At 39.3% G+C, this 21,328-nt stretch overlaps 2 protein-coding genes across 5 annotated transcripts; one reads left to right on the top strand and one right to left on the bottom strand.

Annotated features, from left to right (window-relative positions):
• Positions 1 to 576: 576 nt before the first annotated feature.
• LOC115737233 (probable carboxylesterase 12) lies at positions 577 to 21,189 on the top strand. 4 transcript variants are annotated; one of them, XR_007198564.1, is made up of 3 exons: positions 577 to 1,175; positions 2,879 to 3,262; positions 21,178 to 21,189. XR_007198564.1 is itself a non-coding variant. In XM_048279821.1 (3 exons), exons 1-2 carry the CDS (start codon positions 629 to 631, stop codon positions 3,257 to 3,259), a joined length of 999 nt encoding a protein of 332 aa, XP_048135778.1. In that variant the 5' UTR covers positions 577 to 628; the 3' UTR covers positions 3,260 to 3,262; positions 21,178 to 21,189. The 4 variants fall into 4 exon arrangements, 3 of the variants coding, with proteins under 3 accessions (XP_048135778.1, XP_030525129.1, XP_048135779.1); XM_048279821.1 differs by having other exon boundaries at positions 2,808 to 3,262; XM_030669269.2 differs by lacking the exon at positions 21,178 to 21,189 and having other exon boundaries at positions 2,808 to 3,399.
• Positions 6,650 to 10,752, bottom strand: LOC115737162 (probable carboxylesterase 5). Its single transcript, XM_030669164.2, has 2 exons — positions 10,378 to 10,752; positions 6,650 to 7,363 (listed from the first exon to the last, which is right to left on the bottom strand). Exons 1-2 carry the CDS (start codon positions 10,725 to 10,727, stop codon positions 6,796 to 6,798), a joined length of 918 nt encoding a protein of 305 aa, XP_030525024.1. The 5' UTR covers positions 10,728 to 10,752; the 3' UTR covers positions 6,650 to 6,795.
• Positions 21,190 to 21,328: the final 139 nt, after the last annotated feature.

Below are 21,328 nucleotides of genomic sequence, written 5' to 3' on the forward strand. Positions count from 1 at the left end.
CGAGGGCTTTATTCTGACCCGTACAATTAAAACATCCTTCCACCGGGATTGTTTAGAATGTCTGTTGATGGCGGTGTGAATGAATGTCTTGATTGCTTGTTCTGATATGCAAGTCTTGCTTTCGCACGTAGTCCTTTTAAAAAATGGCCAATTCGGTCTTAAACTTTTCGATTATACTAATATATCACTAAACCTTTTGAAAATTTGTTAATTTCGACCTAAACCTTTCAATTGTGCCAGTTTAGTCCTAAATCCCTTAAAAAATTGTCAATTTAATCTTAAACGTTTCTAGTAATTTGTAAGAAGGTAAAGTGAATCATGCAGCACTTCTTAAGATGCAAGCTAAGTTCCCAGTTGCAAGGTGAAGATGCATGCTGAGTTCCATGGGAATACACAAGCTCCAATGGGTTTTCAGATCTCTACCTTGTTTTCATATTATTTACTCACGAAAGATTGGTCGAGAGACAGAGGAGATGCCGAGACACCTGTCCCGCGAATTCCTTCATTTGCCCATGATGGATTTAGATGAAATGATTGAATATATACAATAAATTATTGAATAAAGAGAGGCCTCCCCATAAATCCATGCAATAAATAGGCTCCTAAACCAATTAGTCCTGCAAATCCCATGACTTCTTCTGAAATTGCCCACGATTTCTCTCCACACCTTCGAGTCTACAAAGATGGCCGAGTGGAGCGGCTCGAGGGCACGGCCACCGTCCCTCCGTCATACGATCGGGACACCGGTGTCCTGTCCAAGGACGTCGCCATCTCGGCCTCGACGCCGTCTCTCTCTGCTAGGGTTTACATTCCAACAGCAACCACCATCAACCATCGCTCCGGTGCAAATAGAAGGAAACTCCCACTGCTTGTCTACTTCCATGGAGGCGCCTTTTGCTTGGAAAGCCCCTTCTCTCCCATGTACCATAACTACCTGAACTCCTTGGCGTCAGAGGCCGATGCGGTCGCCGTGTCCGTTCACTACAGGAGAGCGCCGGAGCACCCGCTACCGGCGGCGTACGACGATTCATGGATCGCACTTGAGTGGGTGTCGTCGCATTCGGGCGGGGATGGTCCCGACAAGTGGCTGAGCGCGTACGCGGACTTGAGGAAGGTGTACGTGGCCGGAGACAGTGCCGGAGGTAACATAGCGCACCATATGGGGTTGCGATTTGGTGAGTTAATACCAGCTAGTGGCTGGTACATCTCGTTACATAAGAAATTTTACACGAGCAGCTTTATTTACTTTTAATTTGAATTTAATGTGGTCGATACGTTCATGAGTTGAATACTTCCTTTCAATCTAGGGAATTGACAATTTGTCGGTTGGCGTGACTAGTCAGAATGAGAACCGTGCACGCAATTATCTTAGTTAAGTTGAATTTTAAAAAGGAAAAATTTCCACTTCGATTCAAGTTCCTAGGTTGACTTCACCACCCAGAGCGAGCTTTGCCATGTGGTTTGTTCGGGGCTGCGTGAAGTCATCAGTAGTCTTCTGCGTATTTAAAAGGAAAAAAATATTTTATATATATATATTGAAAGTTTAACACTCACCATGAAGGTGTAATTAAATCTTAAAATTTTTAAAAAGTACAATTAAATTTTAAAATTTGTCACGAATTTACATTCGAATCATAAAACTTTTAAAAAGTATAATCAAGTTCTAAAACTTGTCGTATTGATCCAATCAAGTTTTTCCATTGGTTGCCTTTTTTGAAAATATTAAGACTCGATTGCATTTTTATAATAAGTTTTAGGACGTCATTTCGCTTTTTGAAAGCACTTTCGTGAATCGTGATAGGTTTTATCACTTGATTGTACTTTCCGAAAGTTTTACGACTCATTTACACTTTCATGACAAGTTTTAGGATTTTCAGTACACTTTTCCCTTTAAAAAATTGTGAAAATAAACGATTATGTAGAACAGAAAACCTGGATATGTTTGAGTCTTCTAAATTGAATATTAGCTTATATGACAGGTTCTAGTTGTTTTAAAAAAAAGTTATGCCCCTTAAAGGATAGTACAGATGTCAATGTAAATAATTTGCCTTCAATCATTCACATTTATAAATATTCAAAGTTGAGAGAAAAAATGATAGGAAATTGTGAAAAAAAGTGCATCAAAAATCAAAAAATAATTTCAAATTAGTTGTTTCTTTTTTTCAAATGATGCGTTCAAATTATAAACAAATCATTTAGAATACCTGTGGCTAACTAATTCTTATTATTATCATCTAGTATAAAATGCTTGCTCGGATGTATATCCCACGAACATGAATTAGTACTACATTAAGTAGCACAGATACCGACACGTGACAACAACATGACACGTTGGCACTATATTTCTCAAAAAATAGAAAATTTCGACACGTTAAGACACATTATACATTAAATGTATATTTTTATATGTACATGATAGATCATCATGTATATATAAAAATATCAGCGATGAATTTCTTCTTTTTCTTTTGTTAGGGATTCAAGATTAGATTAGACTTTTTTTGGGATTGGCTGGGTATATTAATTTTGGGGTTGCTGGGTATGTGACTTAAGTATATATATTTTTGGTAGATTTGAATTTTAATCCCTAATTTATTGAAAATATTTAAAATTGACACGTCGGAATAGTGTGTCGGGATGTTAGATTCTCGTGTCGCTGGCATTTCCGAAATGCTAATCACATATCGAATGTCCGACATCTGTTGATCACGTGTTAGTTGTCCAACACGACATGGCTTTCAGAGAGTGTCCGTGCTTCTTAGTTGTACATTTACTTACCAGAACTCACACAAATTGTTTTTTAATAGGTTGCGCACTCAAATCAAAGACTTCAGACTGGGTTGAAGGAATTGACCTTAGAGGCATCATTCTGGTGCAGCCATTTTTCATGGGCAACGAACCGCTCGGCGCCGAGAGAACCGACCATGCGACCCGGTCCTTGCTCGTCGGGCTGTGGCACTTGGCGTGCCCGTCAGCCACGGACGGGTGCGACGACCCGCGAATCAACCCGGAGAAGGATCCGAGGCTCTCGAGCATGGGCTGCGCTCGAGTCCTCATCTTCATCGCGGAGAAGGACGTGCAGAGGGAGCGAGAGTGGCTTTATCGGGACTTGCTGGCGAAGAGCGGATGGGAAGGAAAGGTGGAGGTGATGGAGGCGAAAGGAGAGGGTCACCAGTTTCATCTGTTCAATCCAACAAGCGATAATGCAGCGAGTCTGATGAGACGATTTGTGTCTTTCCTGAAGGAGAACGAAATTTGATTGGTATGGCGATTGCTTGTGGTGTTAAATAAAAGTCATAAATAAGGTGTGTGTGTGTGTACACTAAACACACTAATGCTCAACTAATTGAAACAATTGCTGCCATGTTGATTTTTTGCATGTTTGGATATAGCAGTAGGCAAAAACATTATGGTTAGGCGATAAATACTACTTTTCCCCTCCGCGAGGGGACGATCTGTGAACCCCCACTTTTTATATATCAGGCTAGCCCATTGTCGTGAATGTGTATTCAGCGTCGACCATCCTACGTGTTGACACCTAAATTTTGATTTTTATTAAATCATTCATTTCAAGCATAAAATGAGAATTAGTTATAGTTCTCACCAAAAATTAATTCCCCATGCATTGCATATTTATTTTTCATCAGTCATGTATTATTGCAGAGTTGAGTCAATAGAGCTTAATTGAACATAGCGATTGGACCAAACTTAGTCTGAAATTTTCGACTAAGGCAAGGGAGTGTGCCGAAAATTCTAAGAGAGCTTGAACCTATTTTCAAGTTTAATTCAGCTCACTTTGCTCGCCTAATTGTTAAAGGCTTTTAATTAATTATTCATTTAATTAACTAAAGCCCAATTTGAGCCCGAGAATGCACAATCAAGCCCGCAATAGCATGAAATTGGGCTAGCCCATGACAATCCCTCGTGTGGCCAAAACTATTGAGGAGTTTTAATGAGATCGGACTCTCGAAAATTAGACTTTTTAGTCCGACGGTCGATGATGAGTCATATTTCAACTAGGACTAGAAAACCCTTAGTCTATAAATAGAGTGCTAAGCCTAGGGTTTAGGGGGAGGCCAATTCATTGTCAAACACGGCACTTTTTGAGGTTTGGGGGCCAATCATTTGAATATACGGCCATAGGCAATTGGAGATTCAAGGAACAAGGAGAGAGCTTCAGAAACTAATGGAGAATTCGTGTTCTCCACGGTGAGATTAGAGAAAAGAAAGTGGTTGGGTGTTTCCATCGTTAAAAAAATTCATTACGCAATTCCGAAGGTGCCAATTACAAAGAGAGAGGAAAGGGACAAGGGAAAAGGGAAAGTGATCCTTCATCATTATCACGTTATTCCAATTCCTCTATTGTTTTGCATTTTCTCACTTTCTTTTAGGTTCCCTTTGAGGATTCCACTTGCAGCTTAATTGAGGTTAATATTATTTTGTAGGTGTGCTGGAGACCAACCACGACCACATGGGGTGCTCTGGGTTGTGATTGCTTGAAAGAGCAAACAAAATAGAAGAGGCCACATTATTGGGAATCACGGCAGAGAAGAGGACCAAGTCTGGGCGGTTGATCGTGAATTCGGAAGCTCACTACTGTCCCTCTTGTGGTTTGCCTCTTTGAAAATCCTTGGTGATCTGTAGTTTTTTCCATGAATAAACGAGTTCAACAAGTCCACGCTTCCATGGTCAAGATCAGGTGGTATCCTTGCTTCCCTGAAGTTTACGGTCAAAGAAAGCAATTGGGGTTGCCGCTATCCAAGCTTAAATTCTATGCGATTATTGCAAGTTTTCTGTCCAGCAGCTTCCGCGCCACTGTTCGGCTCTGCTCAGGGCTGATTTAGCATCGCTGTTGCTTGGAATTCAGCGACTAACTTGCTTGCTATTTGGTGCTAGATTGCCTTACTGTTTAGAGCCCGAATTCAGCTCAAAAGGAGCAAGTTTTTTGCGACTAATTGAGGTATATTCGAAGCTGGTGGTTGTGAATAACGAGCATACGAGTTTACGGCAATTCGGAGTTGATTTTGAAGCTGTTCATCATTGTTTTAACTGATGTCCATCCCAAAAACAGCAGCTGTTTTGCCCAGTTTATTACTGTTTTGTGCAGATTTTTGTCTCACTGTTCGGGGACAATTACTTCATTGTCTCGCGCAAAAAGTTTGCTATTCGGTGCTGGATTGTAGGTGTATTCATGCTCGAAGTTGCTGTTGCAAAACAAGCCTTTACGAAAGCACAAAAACCGCCCTTGGCGAAGCTCCTAGGTAGCCGATCAGTCCACTTTTCGAGCTTGGTACGCAATCTTTGAACAAAGTTCGAATTAGGAAATTGCAATCGCAAGATAAGGTAAAATTCTACCCCTTGAATGCTAAGATTATCTTGTTTTCCTAATTTGATTTGTTTGAATTATTTGAGCATATCTACGAGGATTTAATTGCCTAATCTGAATTGGATAATATCTATGTTGTGGTTAATCCTTTTGCTCTAGATAATTATCTGAAGCTCATTGAATCAATTGAATTAAACTTATCTGTTGGCTATTTGATTTTATCATTATGTTGCAGATGAGGTTTAATAAACTGAACTTTATCTAATCTTTGAATACATTTGAATTGGATAAAATCATATTTGCTACGGATAATTCTCGGCTTTGAATGTTTATCTTTAACATGTGAGTTAGTTGGATGCCTTGTCTGATCTTATCTTTTGAGGTTTGAATGGATATCTAATCTTAAGGATAAGGTTTGAGTTCAAATAGACAACATCTGATTCTTTTTTTTTTTTTTTTTTGAGAATTATCTGAAATTAAAATTTCAAATCCTAAAGATAATTTTCTCAAATTAAAGTTGGATCAATTTTGGATGAGGAAAGGTGGGCCTTCACTCGATAATTTCGGCAACCCCTCTTAGATATGTGTATACACTAAACACACTAATGATCAACTAATTGAAACAATTGCTGACATGTTGATTTTTTGCATGTTTGGATATAGCAGTAGGCAAAAACATTATGGTTAGGCGACAAATAGTACTTTTCCCCTCTGGGAGGGGATGATATGTTAACCCCCACTTTTTATATATCAGGCTAGCCCATTGTCGTGACAGTGTATTCAGCGTCGACCGTCCTATGTGACTAAATTATAAAAAAGGAAAAATGCTATTTTGACGATATGTCGGGAACAGTACGGTCTTAATCGTAGATCCACACATCATTTTCGCTTGTTTTGTATAAAACACTCATTGATTGGAAGATCGTGTGGTCATAAATAAGTGACAGTGTTGTCATATCGGCAAGCTAACAGTTCCTTTTAAATACAACAAAAATTATCTACGTCGGTACCGGCTATGCCCGTGGGACAATCAACGTTAAATACACCATCATGACAGCAATTTCCCAGTTAAAGTTTGTCAGAATGATAACTAAATTGGCAAGTAAATCGTAAAAAGTTTTTAGCTACATCAGTAAATCGTAAAAAAATTTAAGACTAAATTGGCATGTCATAAAAAGGTTTTGGAGTAACTTGACACAATTAAAATGTTTGGGACTGAATTGGTTGCCGGACAATAGAAGTAACTTTGATACAATTCCTAAATATTTTGATAATTTATCAATGTTGTCATTCTTACTAATTGTCCAAATAATAGGTTTATGATTAAATTGACAAAAGGTTTAGGAATAAATTAACATAATTGAAAGGTCTTGAACCGAACTGGCCGCCGTACAATAGATTTATGGCTTTTAAGACCATTATGCCCTTAAAATGGTATTTTCATTCACCTCATGTGTCTAATCTATAGTCTAGTCCTTGGTGATGAAATCAACCATCTTCTTGAACAATTGCTCAGCACTCTCGCTCTTGTTAAACACGTGAAAGCAATGTCCCTCATCCTTAGCCTCCTCAAGCTCCGCTGTCCCCTTCCACGCGCTCCCGCACAGCGTCTCGTAGTACTCCACCCCTCTATCCCTCAGCGAATCCTTCTCCGCCACGCACACCAGCACCTTCTCGCACGCCATCTTCGGCAGGTCTGGGTCGACGGCCGGGTTCAGCTTCGGGTCGTCGTTGCGCCCAGAGCTCGTCGGGCACATGAACTTGTACATCTCGTTCGTCTCTCTCCCGCCGAAAAACGGGTGCACTACCAGCATGCCCTTGATCCTGATGCCCGTCAATCCAGTCGCGCCGGCTCGGACTGCCATGTACTGGCCTATGTTGGCTCCGGCGCTCTCCCCCCCTATGAAGACCCGCCCGAGATCCGCATACTGGTTCAGCCATGGTTCCGGGCCGGATCCATCCGAGTGGCGTGCGATCCACTTTAGGGCTTCGAATGAGTCCTCGTAAGCGATGGGCAGTGGGTTCTCCGGGGCCAACCTTCAATTATGGGTAGTGATTATAACTTCTGTTAGCACATGGCTATAACTACATATATCACATCCCTGTTTAGTATAATATTACCCGGTAAAATTCAACGATGGTTACTAAACTTTAATAGATTTTGCAAACTAAGATATTGGATTTTGATTTGAATTATACCATTTTCCCTTTTTATCTTTCTACAATTCATCCCTTTTGACAAGAACCCGACCAATATTTCAATAAGATGCTGACAACGCGGGCACATGACATTGACATGTGTCTAAAATTGGTCATTTTTCCATAATGTCGGCACTTACAGCGGAAAATACACTTCCTAAAAATTAGCCTAATTCCGATCAAAGTGCATCAACTGCAAAAATCATGAAAACTTAATGAATTTAATGATTGTTATCGATGTTCATTGACTTGGACACCAATATTTCCTGGGCCAAATCCCATTGCCAATTACATCTATCCCCAATTGAAGGTTTTACTTCTACAAGCAGTCGTTACGAGGCAGAAAAGTCAAAATTTCTACGATTTTTTTAGATGCGATTCCTAACAATGCCCATGAAAGTAACCTAAAGCAAGCTTCAAGGTTGATTTATAAAAAATCACAAGTCGTTATTTCGGTGATACATTTACCTCGAACTTATTTCCGTCTAACAAAAATATCAAATCGATATCCTCAAAACCCATGACAAATTAATTAAAAGTAATTTTCGTCTCACAATAAATATCAAACCAACACCCTTGACCCAAATCTACCCTTCCTTAAAATGCATACTTATCAACAGACATGAATTTTCCACGTTGATTCTGTCGTTTTCCGCATTTTATCTTCTTGCAATTGTTTACGACTTGTGATCACACATATGTATTTTAACTAGATTTTAGACAAAATGCTAACAAAATGTAGATTTGGATTGGGGTACCAGTTTGGTTTTTATATTAGACGAAGATTAGTTTGAGATCAATGTGTCATGGGTATCAAGTACATGATAAATATGTCATTGAAATATTGATTTAGAATTTTTGTAAGATGAAAATTGGCTTGAAGTAAATCTATTATGTGGTGATAGTTTAAGATTTTTAATGGTATTAACAAATTCTAGAATTCATATATTTCGCGAAAAATGAATAATTTGGAGAGGAAACCTGCAAAAAAAGATTTTTTTTTGCCACCGCTCTACTTAAAAATTGTTGTTTGTGGCGGCCCGCCTGTCATGGGCTATTGTACATTCTCATGCATGTTCAAAAATTTATCACGTTATTCCAAGATCGGTTGGCTCCTATATTTCTTAAGTATGTTTAGCTTTCTTCAAATTCTAAGAAATGAACAAACAAGAATGTACTAAATGGCATGCTCCATATGAACTTAAGGGTGCATTTGTTTCACGACAAAATAAGTGAATTCCAAAATATTTTTCTAAAAACAAATATTTTTATCATTTGAAATAATTAGTTAATAAAAAATGTTATTAGTATCGACAACATTTTATGTCTAATCATTTTCATAGACGACGAAAATAAATTTCATTAATTCATTTTTGTATGCAATATAAGTTATCATTTTTGAAAGGTTATTTTTCATATCATTCATTTTTTCGTGAAAAATGCACCCTAAAAGTAAAGTTTCGGATCTTTCACAAAAAGAAGAAGAAGATAAAAGTATTGTTCTATTTGTTTCAAGAAAAATGAAGGACTTGAAAAATATTTTACCAAAAACAAAGTTGTATCACTCACAAAAATGAAGGAAAATTACAAAAAAAAAATCATAAATTTATTGCAATTATGTTAATTCAGTTCTAAACCTTTTTTTTTTTTCTAAATCAATACTAAACATATTGCAATTATGTCAATTCAGCCCCTTTAGATACTTTTAAGATGCGTTGGTGTGGTGGAAGATGAATAATTTGAATTTTTTTTTACAAAAAAACGATCGCTTGTATCACTTAGAAAATTTGTTAAAGAAAAAATTAGCAATTTATGTCTAAATATTTTCGTGGATGATGAAAGTATTTTTCGTTGATTCATTTTTTAAAAGAATTACCAAAAAAATCATATTTTTTTCCAATTCAGTTCATTTGAGCAACCTGTGCTTACGTGGAAATTTTTTTAATTTTTTCAAATATTTTTAATTATTCTTTTTGTCTTTTTTCGTTTCTTCCTTTTTTGGGGTTTGGGCCAATCGCCGGCCTTGGGCAAGGGCTCCCAACCCTCGCCCAGCGGCCGACGAGGGTTCGCGGGTCCTCAGACGATGGTCGGTAGCGAGTCGCTAACCTAAACCCAAAAGAAAAAAAAAATAAAAGAAAAAAGACAGAAACAAATTTTATTAAAATATGTCACATCGGCGCCAACCAACCAAACGGATTAAATTAGCAAAAAAAATTATGACTTTTTTGGTAATTCTTTTCAAAAATAAATTAATGAAAAATACTTTCATCGTCCATGATAATATTTAGACATAAAAATATAAATTTTTTGCTAATTTTTTCTTTAACTGATTATTTTAAGTAATATAAATGATCATTTAAAAAAAATTAAATTATTCATTTTTCTTGAAACAAAGGCACCCTAAAAAGTACCCTAAACTTCTAATTACCACGAGTTTGAGATAGTCAACGAAAGTAACAACTGCTAAGAAAACGGGGCTGCAGAAAAAAAAAAAAAGAGAAGAGTTTCTTCAATCCCCAGTAAGTGTAGAAATATTCTCTAACACATCACCCGTTGGATGAGCGACGCGTGCGTTTGTAATTGATTTTCAACGTAAATTTTTCCACATATTAACCATCCAACAGTAAATCCATAATTTTTTTATTTATATTGACAGCAAAGCAAACCTAATAAAAATCATAAATGTTATTCCTTTTTCATTAGTATAATTAAAAAAATTAGACCAAAACTCGAAATTAAAAAAAAAAAAAAAACTCAAATGATCATTTGAGTTGTAGAGAGTAAAGAGTGATCGCATCCTTAATAATACTAATATTTTAAGAATGCATCGTAGTTCACCCGGACGGGGGTACCTGTATCCGACGGAAATGGCGACGACCTGGGCCCGGGTCACCATCTTGGAGAGAATATCGTCCACGATCGTATCGAACGGCGACCCCGCGCAGAACCCGCCGCCGTGGTAGTGGACGAGGAGAGGCAGCTTCCGGTGCGGGCCATCGATCTTCCGGGCGAAAATCCGGGCCGACACACCGGTCTCGGGCGAGACGACGACGTCCTTGGACTCGATCCCCGTTGACGGATCGAGCCCTGCGGGGACGGGGTGGACGTTATCGGACGGCTTGTATCTCTCCACGCGTCCGCCCCGGTGGACTCTAAAGAAGGGACGGAAATCGTGTGCTATCTCCGATGCGCCTGAGTCCATTTTTCCCTGTTTTGCTTGTGTTGCGAGAACGCTGTGAAACTGAGAGTGTGAAAGAGAGAGAGAGAGAGAGAGAGAGGAAGGAGATGACAAAGAGGAAGTTCTACGCCGGGGGAGCTGCTAAAACGGTGTCGTTTCCGTGGGCGGAGCGTTTTGGTTGGGGACGTTGAAGTTGATCGTATTTAAAAGGGGGAGCAGTTGTTCCAATTAGCTATGAAAATGGATGGGTAGGGCCGGATTTGGGTGAAATACAAAATAACCCATCGTAATTGCACGAAATTGTAAATTTTTACGAAACCGCAAGACGGGTCTTTTCATATTAATATTGCCATTCGAATTCAACAGTCAATTTGTTTTTATCCTTCAAGTCCGGTCGCCTTTTTTTTTTTTTTTTTGCATTGTCGGGAAATTTTACTATTTTTGGATGCCAATTACACATCTTCAAATTATAAATTGCAAGCATTCTAACGCAACAAAAATTGATCGATCAAATGTCGGATGAGGAAGTGACCGCCGGTCAAATTCCGATGAACCTTTTAGATACTTGAAAATGGTCTCAAGGTCCAAAATCATACCTAAGAGTTGAATAAAGCTTTCTAGATTGAACTAGGTTCCGCCCAAATTGAAACGTTTAACTAATATCGACCTATTTTTATGTATTCAATTTCGAAAGTCCATAGCTGACCCGATTTGAATCGAGCAGATGCTCCCATCTAATTCGGGCTCCAGTTCCTATCAATTTTTCACCTTAAATATTAAAAATGGCATGCATAAGATCCATTAGTTAATTGGATGAAGATCGAATCTCTACTCGACCACTTTTTCAGTGGAACTAAACTTCGATCTGAACTACTGGCAATTTAAAATCCTACGTAGTGTCCGCACATCTTACCACGTTGCATATTTAAAGGCCATGGATAGAATCGTGACGAAAGATGTTTTTGACTCACTCATATAAATTTAGAGCATTGATTAGATTAAAAAAAAAAGTTTGGCATATCAATTTCTTATTGAAAAAAGTTTATAATTTTTTATGAGATTTTCGGATGTCAAATACACATCTCGAAATCATAGAGCAAGCATTCTGACGCAACAAAAATCCGATCGATCAAATGTCGGATGAGGAATTAAATGTCGATCAAACCCCGATGAAACCTTTAGATACTCAAAAAAGGTCTCAAAGCCCAAAATCATACCTCGGGGTCTAGAAATCGGTTTAAACTTTCTAGATTGAAATAGGTTCGACCCAAATGAAACATTTAATCGATATCGATCGACTCAATCTTATTTATTCAATTTCAGTAGTCCATAGTTGACCCGACTCGAATCGAGCACATACACCATCTAATACATGTTCTAGTTCTCAGCAAATTTTCACCTTGAATATGAAAAATGGCATCCATATGATCCAATATTTAATTAAATGAAGGTCGTGTTAGTATTAAACACATAAACGTAATGAAATAGAGATTAAATGCGAAAAAAAAAATTAAGACCCAAGGTTTATTTTGGTTCATCTATAAACTAAGATTACATCCAACAGATAATTTCACTCCAATTAACATCTTTTACCTCTCTGTTACAATTCTCAACTAGAAAAGAAAGAAATTATATACTACAGTAGTTGTTCATAGGTCAAAACTCGGACTACTAAAATTATGCGAGTTCAAACTATAAAAACCCTTTGATATTCCCCAGGCAAGCTTCCCCCTTGTAATCCCCTCCGAGGCGACCTCCCTGGACCCTCACCAACTCTCTGGGGAGTGGGACCACCATGTTTTTCTGTCGATATGAAGTATGAATCACATCCCAACGGATCCAATCTCTACTAAATCATTTTTTTAGTGGAATAATATACCCATCTAAATTAGATCCTCTTGGTAGAAGCAAACTTCAATCTAAACCACATTTGAGAACATACTATATAAATAAAGGCTAATCCCATCGAAAAGGCCAAATTTTGCCCCATGAGAATACCCCAAACTGATACTACATAGTGTTGTCCATGTTGCCACGTTTCATTTTTAAAGCCTATATGGACAGGACGGTGACCAAAGGTGTTTTTGACTCACTGATATAAATTTAGACTATCCACGAGACAAAGGTTTGGGATATCGATTTCTTATCGAAAAGGCTCATAATCTTGTATGAGCTTTTCTGGACGGTCGCCGCCCCAAAATTGCAATCATAACTCCTTGTGGGGCAGACATAATCGACAAAAATCAAAATGAATAAATAAATGAATACATAAATAAATAAAAGGTATCAGATTGAGGGCTGAGGACCAACCCACCATGAGAATCACGCCGACACGACACCATCGTTTTGGTTGCATGCAGTGCACGCAATTCGATCCCATAACATTTCAGCAGACACGACAAGAAACAGGTCAGAGCGAGTAGTTTATGAGCATCAGGTAAAACATCTTTAGCAGAAACCAAAACAAAAGCCAAGAAACAGGCACGAAAAGACGCTCAATCGAACAAAAACAAGCAGTGCTCTCTGGCGGATCCGCCCGCAGAACAGCAGAGATCTACGTTAAACACCACCTTCCAGAAATGGAGAACCCGAAAATGGGGGGAAAAAAACAACTTATGAATTCACCTACGAAGGCGACGCTCCGCATTTCGGCATATTTGAAGAGGGTTAGGCCGTCAAACGGGCGGGGCTGATTGGATTTTGATCGGATCGAAAATGATCCAACCCAACGTGACTCACATAACTCATCTTAATCCATTTTTATGCGATACGAATTTAACGAATCATAGCCGACCCGAGTTATATTCGATCCACCCGTTTAATCCACTTGAAACTCTTCATGTGAATATGACTTAGGTAAAATTATCTGTCAAAGTAACAAAGTAAATTAATAAAATAAAAAGATGTTAGCACCAGTTGATGTGGATAGTACCAGTAAATTAGATAAAATGCTTATAAAGAACTAAAATAATATGTCTATACTGAATGGATAGAACCAGTTGATGTGGATCAAGTCATACATTGAATGCACTATTTCATTTCATAGATTTCAAATGCATTAACACAAAAAAATTGCAGCAAAAAGTAGGGATAAGTATGGTTTCAAGGTAGAATCTAGAACCTAGAATCGGGCTAGTGACGAACCTATCCTATTCTAGGTTTGCAGAGTAAGTTCTAGATTCTAAAAATTGATAAACTTGTTCTAACATGTAGATTTTTGTGAAGACTTGAATTTCCGCTAGTTAAATTACGAAGCGAAATGTCATTTATCGAGCTCGGAATTAGGATGGCAAAAGTGAAATTGGGAATTAATAAGTTCTAGCGTGGTGGATCAAGTGAGCTTACTGTTGTAGTGGGCGAAACAAAAATTTGAATGATGGATTGGTGGCCGATAAGTAATGGGTTGGATCTTTTGGAAACGGTTCGTACGAAAGTTGTTCCGGAATTACACCGCAAAGACCACTGACCCAGCCCCTCTTTCCCACCCACCCACCCACCCCCCCGCACCGCCGGACCTAGCCTCACTATACTCACTTCACTCCTCAAGGCCACCCCCAAGAGAACTCCCTCAAACTCTTTTCCTCTCTTCTCTCGGTCTCTCGCCCGTGTAGGAACCAAAACGATTGTGGAAATTTGGAGGTTTCAACGCGGGAGAAAATTCGAGTATGTAAATATGAGAGTAGTATTCAAATAGCCTTTGCTAAGGCTTTTACAAAATACACAAGCTTTGCTAAGCTTGAGATACAACATCCTCTCTAACTCTTACCCTCTATATTCTAAGGTTACACTCTTACAAGTTTAATTCTAGTACCTATTTATAGAGGAATTCCACCGCCAAGGGACTCCAAAAAATTGCCGACTATAGTGTGAACATGAGGAAGCTCCACCAACTTCGAGAGCAGAACAAAATTGCCACAATTTTTTTTGGTCCCATCTAGTGGTGTCAAACGGGTGGGTCGGGTCGGGTCGGGTTTGGGTCGGGTCGAATATGGTCCGACCCATATTTACCCATATAACTTGTTTTGATCCATTTCTATACAATACAAATTTTATGACCCATACCCAACCCAACCCATACCCGACCCATACCCGACCCCGTATTTCTTAAGCGTTTCCTTTTTTATTTTTTCCTCCTTCCTCCTCCCTCCTCCCCCTCTACAACTCCTCCTCCCTCCTCTGTCCGAGGCCAACGACCTCACGAACACTCGAACAAGCGGCCAACACATTCACCATCGTGACCACCCGATTCGGGTTTAACTCGGACGGTAACATCCGCTCGAACGCCGTCAAGACATCATCAAACCTCCTAACCTTCATGTATGCGGTGATGAGGACGGTCCACGACACGACGTCTCTTTGGGGCATTTCGTCGAACATCCGGCGGCAAAGTGTCATCTCACTGCCTCCGAACGCGTAAAGATTGAACAACGAATTCTGGACAAGCTAGACGCTCGCAGGTGGCTATCGCGGCGGAAGTAGTCTCCGTCGAGTGATCTTCCTCTGTGTTCGTTACTCTCGGACTCGGTGAAGAAGAAGGAAATAGAGATGAAGACTCCAATGGCTTCCAAAGCGTGGGGTTCGCCTTTTTCCGAGTGACGTAGAGTTGAAAAATGGGTTAAAATATGGGTCAAAAAGATAACCCATATTTTAACCTATTTTTTGGACTTTAGTTTTTTCAACCCATTTTATCCCATTTTAGAAAAAAAGTGAGTTACCCATATAGAGTGGGGTCTTCTCAAAATGAGTCAGAAAATGGGCATATGACCCATATTGCCGGCTCTAGTCCCATCCGCCTGCTGCACTTCACCGCCAAAGAGTGTGAACAAAGAAGATGCTGCCACATGTTTTCCCCCAAAGTCCCACTTGCTTGCAAGTTTGACAAGTCAAACTCTCTATCCATCGCCAATAACAAGATAAAGTGAACTTTGCTACATCTACTTTTCTTTTTCTTTTTTAAATTTTCTTTCCAAAAAATTAATTTTATATTCTCAACAGCCTCCCTTAAAATTGATTTTGGAAATCAATAACACCAAGCATCGTCTTCAATTTCTCGAACGAATCCGTCTTCAATGGTTTTGTCGGGATATCCGCAATCTGGTTTTCGGACCTACGTAAATCAAGTTCAATCTCATCATCTTTGACTAGCTCACGAATATAGTGATACTTGATGTCGATATGTTTGCTCCTGCCATGAAAAATAGGATTCTTGGCTAATGCAATTACCGACTTGTTATCACACATCAATGCGGTAGGACCCTTTTGTTCATGCATGAGTTCACTAAGCATCCTATGAAGCCATATCCCTTGGCATGCTGCCGAAGCTACTACTATGTATTCTGCTTTAGCTGTTAAGAGTACAATAACTTGTTGCTTTTTCGAGGACCAAGAAATTACTCCCGATCCGAGAAAGAACGTACATCCGAAAGTACTTTTCAGCGTTTCAATATCATCCGCCCAATCATTGTCCGTATATCCCACTTAATTGAAGTTGCCAGTATAAGAATATAAAATTCCACGATCATGAGTTTCACCGACATCTTGTAGAATTCTTTTTGCTGCTTGCAAATGTGATTGGTACGTTTTATCCATGAACCGACTAATAATTCCCACACCATACATAATATCCGGCCTCGTAAAGGCCAAATATCTTAAGTTGCCGACAATACTTTTAAAACAAGTGGGATTTACTAGCTTACCAATTCCTTCTTTCTTTAGCTTTAACCGTTACGCTACGGGGAGTCCGAATTGCTTTGAGTGATTCCATATTGAATCTCTTCAAAATATCATTAGCATATTTTTGTTGCGAAGTAGATATGCCATCATTTGTCCGCTTCACTTCAAGGTCTAGAAAATACGACACCAATCCCAAGTCTGTCATCTCGAACCGACTTGTCATGGCCTCGCTGAATTCTGCAAACATTTTTTCACAGTTTCCTATAAATATCAAGTCATCTACATAAATGCATACTATGATGAGATCACCGTTAGTATTTGACTTGATATACGGTGTATGCTCATATGAGCACTTTTGAAAACCATGCTTCAATAGGTATGTGTCGATCCTTGTGTACCAAGCTCGAGGTGCCTGTTTTAGCCCATATAATGCTTTCTTCAACTTGTAAACTTGTTTTTCACCCCCTTTCTTCTCATAACCTTGTGGTTGCTCCACGTAGACTTCCTCATCAAGGAAACCATTGAAAAATGCAGATTTCACATCCATTTGATGAATCTTCCAATGGTTCTAAGTCGCTAGTACTAAGATCATTCAAATAGTATCCATTCGAGCCACTGGTACAAATACTTCAAAATAATCACTACCTGGCTTTTGCTTATGGCCTTTCACGACTAGTCGGGCTTTGTAACAATCCACCCGACCATCGGGTTTATACTTCGTCTTGTATACCCACTTGATACTAATGGGCTTCTTACCAGGTGGTAAAGAAGTCGGCACCCATGTGTCATTCTTTTCGATGGAGTGGATTTCTTCATCCATTGCTTGGATCTACTTCTCATCTACAGCCGCATCATCATAGGATATGGGGTCACATTTAGCAAATAAACAAAAATTTGCTATTGTTTCATCATTGATCTCGTCAATGTCACTATCATCATCTCTTGTGACCACATAATCCTTGAATTTTATTGAAGTTTGCCATAGTCGTTGTGAACACTGAAGTGATGGTTTTGAAACCGTTGTTGGTGAAAAAGATGAATTACCAGGTGAAAATGATGGAACTTTAGTTGGAGATTCTTCTGATTCATCCGTAGTTGGTTCATCTTCAATGGTGATGTTTTTAAGGTCACCTTTCGGTTCCAGATCCCAGGCTTCATGTTCAAAAAATTGACCATCCATGCTGATAATTACCTTTTCTATGATTGGATTATACAGCCTATAAGCCTTGGTCACCTCATTATAGCCAATGAAGATGCACTTCTGGCTTTTATCGTCAAACTTCTTCCTTTGTTCGTCTGGTATATAGGGATATGAAACACATCCAAATACTCGTAAGAACGAAACATCCGGTTTGTTGCCGGTCCAAGCCTCTTTTGGGGTTCTTCCAAGAATACTCCTTGTTGAACACCTGTTTAGGACAAATATAGCACAAGCAATAGCTTCTGCCCAAAACTTCTTTCGTAAACCTTTAACCTTAAGCATACTTCTTGCCATTTCAAAAATCGTTCTATTCTTTCTTTTTACTATACCATTTTGCTGAGGTGTATAGCTAGTAGTTAATTGACGCTTTATTCCATGAATTTTACAATATTTGTCAAATTCATTGGAAGTAAATTCTCCATCTCTACTCGATCTCAAAGTCTTTAGACTAAATCCACTATATTTCTCAGCATAAACTTTAAATTGCTTGAATTTTCCAAAAGCTTCACCTTTTTCTCTCAAGAAGTATACCTATGTTTTTTTTGTAAAATCATCGACAAAAATTAAAGCGTACCTTTTTTCTCCGATCGATTCTACCTCAAGTAGACCACAAATATCTATATGTACCAACTCCAAAGGCTGCTTGGCTCTTCTAGCTTTTCCAACTGGAAAGGATTCTCGATGTTGTTTTTCGACAAAACATCCTTTCCGATCGCAATCTTTTTCTAGACTAATAATTTTAGTCCATGAAAATTTAGATGACCGAAGCGAAGATGCCATGACCACTTGCTATCTTTGGCCATGGCTTGAAAACCGAACAAAGATTTTGTCTGGAGAGATAGAGGGAACATCAGGTTCTTTTTCATATGCACCACCGTGAACAACTTATTGTTTACAATGGTGCAAACTCCATTTTCAATATTAACTTTGTGGCCTTTTCCTGAAAGTTACCCAATACTTAGCAAATTCCAAAAAAGTCCTGGCATAAAGAAAACGTCCGCAATAGTAACATTAGTACCATCTTTTGATTTGATATCAATGTTACATTTGCCCATCACGAGAATCTTTGATTTATTCCCAAAGTTGACTTCACCACGAACCGTTTTGCCTAACTGGGAGAATAGCTCCTTTTGGCCACACATGTGATTGTGCACCCAAGATCGAGATACCGGATATTGGCATCACTAGTACTCGAGTCATTCATTTTAGATGCTAACACGATGCTTTCATCAGCATCAACAGCATGTACATGTTCTGGCTGCTCGTGCCCCATGTTTGCCCGATATTCGAATTTGTAATATCCGAATTTGTTACACTTAAAACACTTGACCTTTGATTTATCACGTGTTTTATTTCTTCCAGTGAAATTAACATTCCCACCTCTAGCTCGTCCGCCTCCATGGCCTCGAACACCATGATGCCCTCCTCGAGTTGAGTGGGCAACCCGGCTTTGCAAAGCTTGCTCGAGATAAGCATCGACGGACTTCTAATTCATTCTTTGCTCATGTGAGCATAATGAACCCATCAATCGCTCCAACGTCATGGTTGATATATCTTGGCCTTCTTCGATTGCCGCAACAATGTAGTCAAATCTTTCAGTCAAAGATCTCAAGATTTTTTCTATGACCCGTTCATCTTGGAGTTCTTCACCATTAACTCTCAATTAGTTAATGAAGGTTTGCACACGATCAAAGTACGATGAGATAGATTCATAGTTGTTCATTCGTAAAGACTCAAAATCATCTCGAAGTGTTTGAAGTCGAACTCACTTCACTCGATTATCGCCCTTGTAGGATTTTTGAAGAATATCCCACGCCGCTTTTGCAGTCTCCAAGCGCAATATTTTTTCAAATATCGTCTCCTCCACAGCTTGAAAGATCGCATATAATGCTTTCTATCTTTTTTTCGGGGCTTGACCAACAAATCCTTCTCCTCCTTTTTCAAAGCGTTGAATTCTTCGGCATCGGCTACTTCGGTGTAGCCACTCTCTACCAAGTTCCACAAATCCTGCGATTTAAGCGGAACCTTCATCCGGACTGACCATTTGTTGAAATTCCTCCCGTTCAACTTTGTAAGTTGCAATTGAGCAGAACTGGTGGATGCCATAGCTAGCTCTATACCAATTGTAGGAACCAAATGAGTTGCGGAAATTTGAAGGCTTCAACGCGGGAGAGAACTCGAGTATGTAAATATGAGAGCAGTATTCAAATAGTATTTGCTAAGGCTTTTACAAAATACACAAGCTTTGTTAAGGTTGAGATACAACACCCTCTCTAACTCGTACCCTCTTTATGCTAAGGCTACACTATTACAAGTTTAATTCTAGTACCTATTTATAGAGGAATTCCATTGCCAAGGGACTCCAAAAAATTGCCGACTATAGTGTGAACATGAGGAAGCTCTACCGACTTCAAGAGCGTAACAAAACCGCCGCAATTGTTTTTGGTCCCATCCACCTGCTGTACTTCACCGCCAAAGAGTGTGAACAAAGAAGATGCCGCCACATGTTTTCACCCAAAGTCCACTTACATGCAAGTTTGACAAGTTAAACTCTCTATCCACCGCCAATGATAAGAGAAAGTGAACTTTGCTACATCTACTTTTCTTTTTCTTTTTTTAATTTTCTTTCCAAAAAATCAATTTTATAGTCTCAACAGTCCACGCCCCTTACTTCGCCCAACACCAATGGCCCGACGCCACTCCCCAGTAGGACAACGGCAATTTCTCAAGCTACCTCTTCCTCTAGCTCAGCTCCTCCATTGCTCCTCCATCGTCCCGCACACCTGTTCACGCCGCCTCATCTGCGAGCCACTAAAGAAGGAGGAGAAACCGGCCTAGGCTCGTTCTTGTATTGATTGAGCTTCCGTTTTCTTCATATGCAACCTCAAGGCAAGTGAACATCTAAACCTTACTACTAGACTGCGTAATGGTTGCTTATTTAGTGTGCAAAGTTGATTTTGGAAATGGGTATGCCGAAAGGAAGTTCAGCTTGCATGACGGGGAAAACAGTTTTACATGGATAATCCATCGCTTGAGTTAATGTCCTACGATGTTGGGTGACTAGGATTTGAGAGCTAATCGTCCAATCTATCGTCGAATCGAAGTGGATTGAAGTTGGACCCTATAGAGGGTGGTTCGGCAGTATGCATACAAGGAAGAAAGACCCGCGGCTTTGGGTTTTGTGCTACAATTCGACTCCAACTTCTCTCGCGTAGGACCTAAAGCAAATAGAACCTCTAACCCTTTCCTCTAGATTTCCTATTAACTCGCTGATTTGGCGCCACAACACTGTTTGTTCTTGGGGTTGTTGAAATGAGATTTAACTTGCGTGGAATCAAAGATCTGTTAGCATATCACTTTTGATGTTTGAAATAGTGTCCTACAATCTTGGATAACTAGAAGTTGAGGGCTGATCGTTCCGTTTGTCATTCATAAATCGAGAAGTGGGGTGACTTTGCATTTGGACGTTTGGTCTTGTAGTTGTGTGATGCATGTGACGTGCTTAGGTTCTGCTTGCTGGAATTGATTCTAGAATGTATGTCTCGTGCCTTTAGTTGGTCAAGTGGTGATGTTGGATCGCATTACATGTAAGTACCAAAGCATGTGCGTGTGGTTGGTGGTTTTGCCTAAAGAGTTCAAAGTCGATTGTTGATGGAGTCGATGGTTGGTCTACACAAAAATGGAATAAATGAACCAAGAATCCCTTGACCTGTGTCCTGGCGAAGACATATGACATCCACCTATGTTTGGA

Source organism: Rhodamnia argentea, chromosome 5 (genome assembly GCF_020921035.1).
Source record: "Rhodamnia argentea isolate NSW1041297 chromosome 5, ASM2092103v1, whole genome shotgun sequence".
In the NCBI taxonomy this organism is placed as follows: Eukaryota; Viridiplantae; Streptophyta; class Magnoliopsida; order Myrtales; family Myrtaceae; genus Rhodamnia; species Rhodamnia argentea.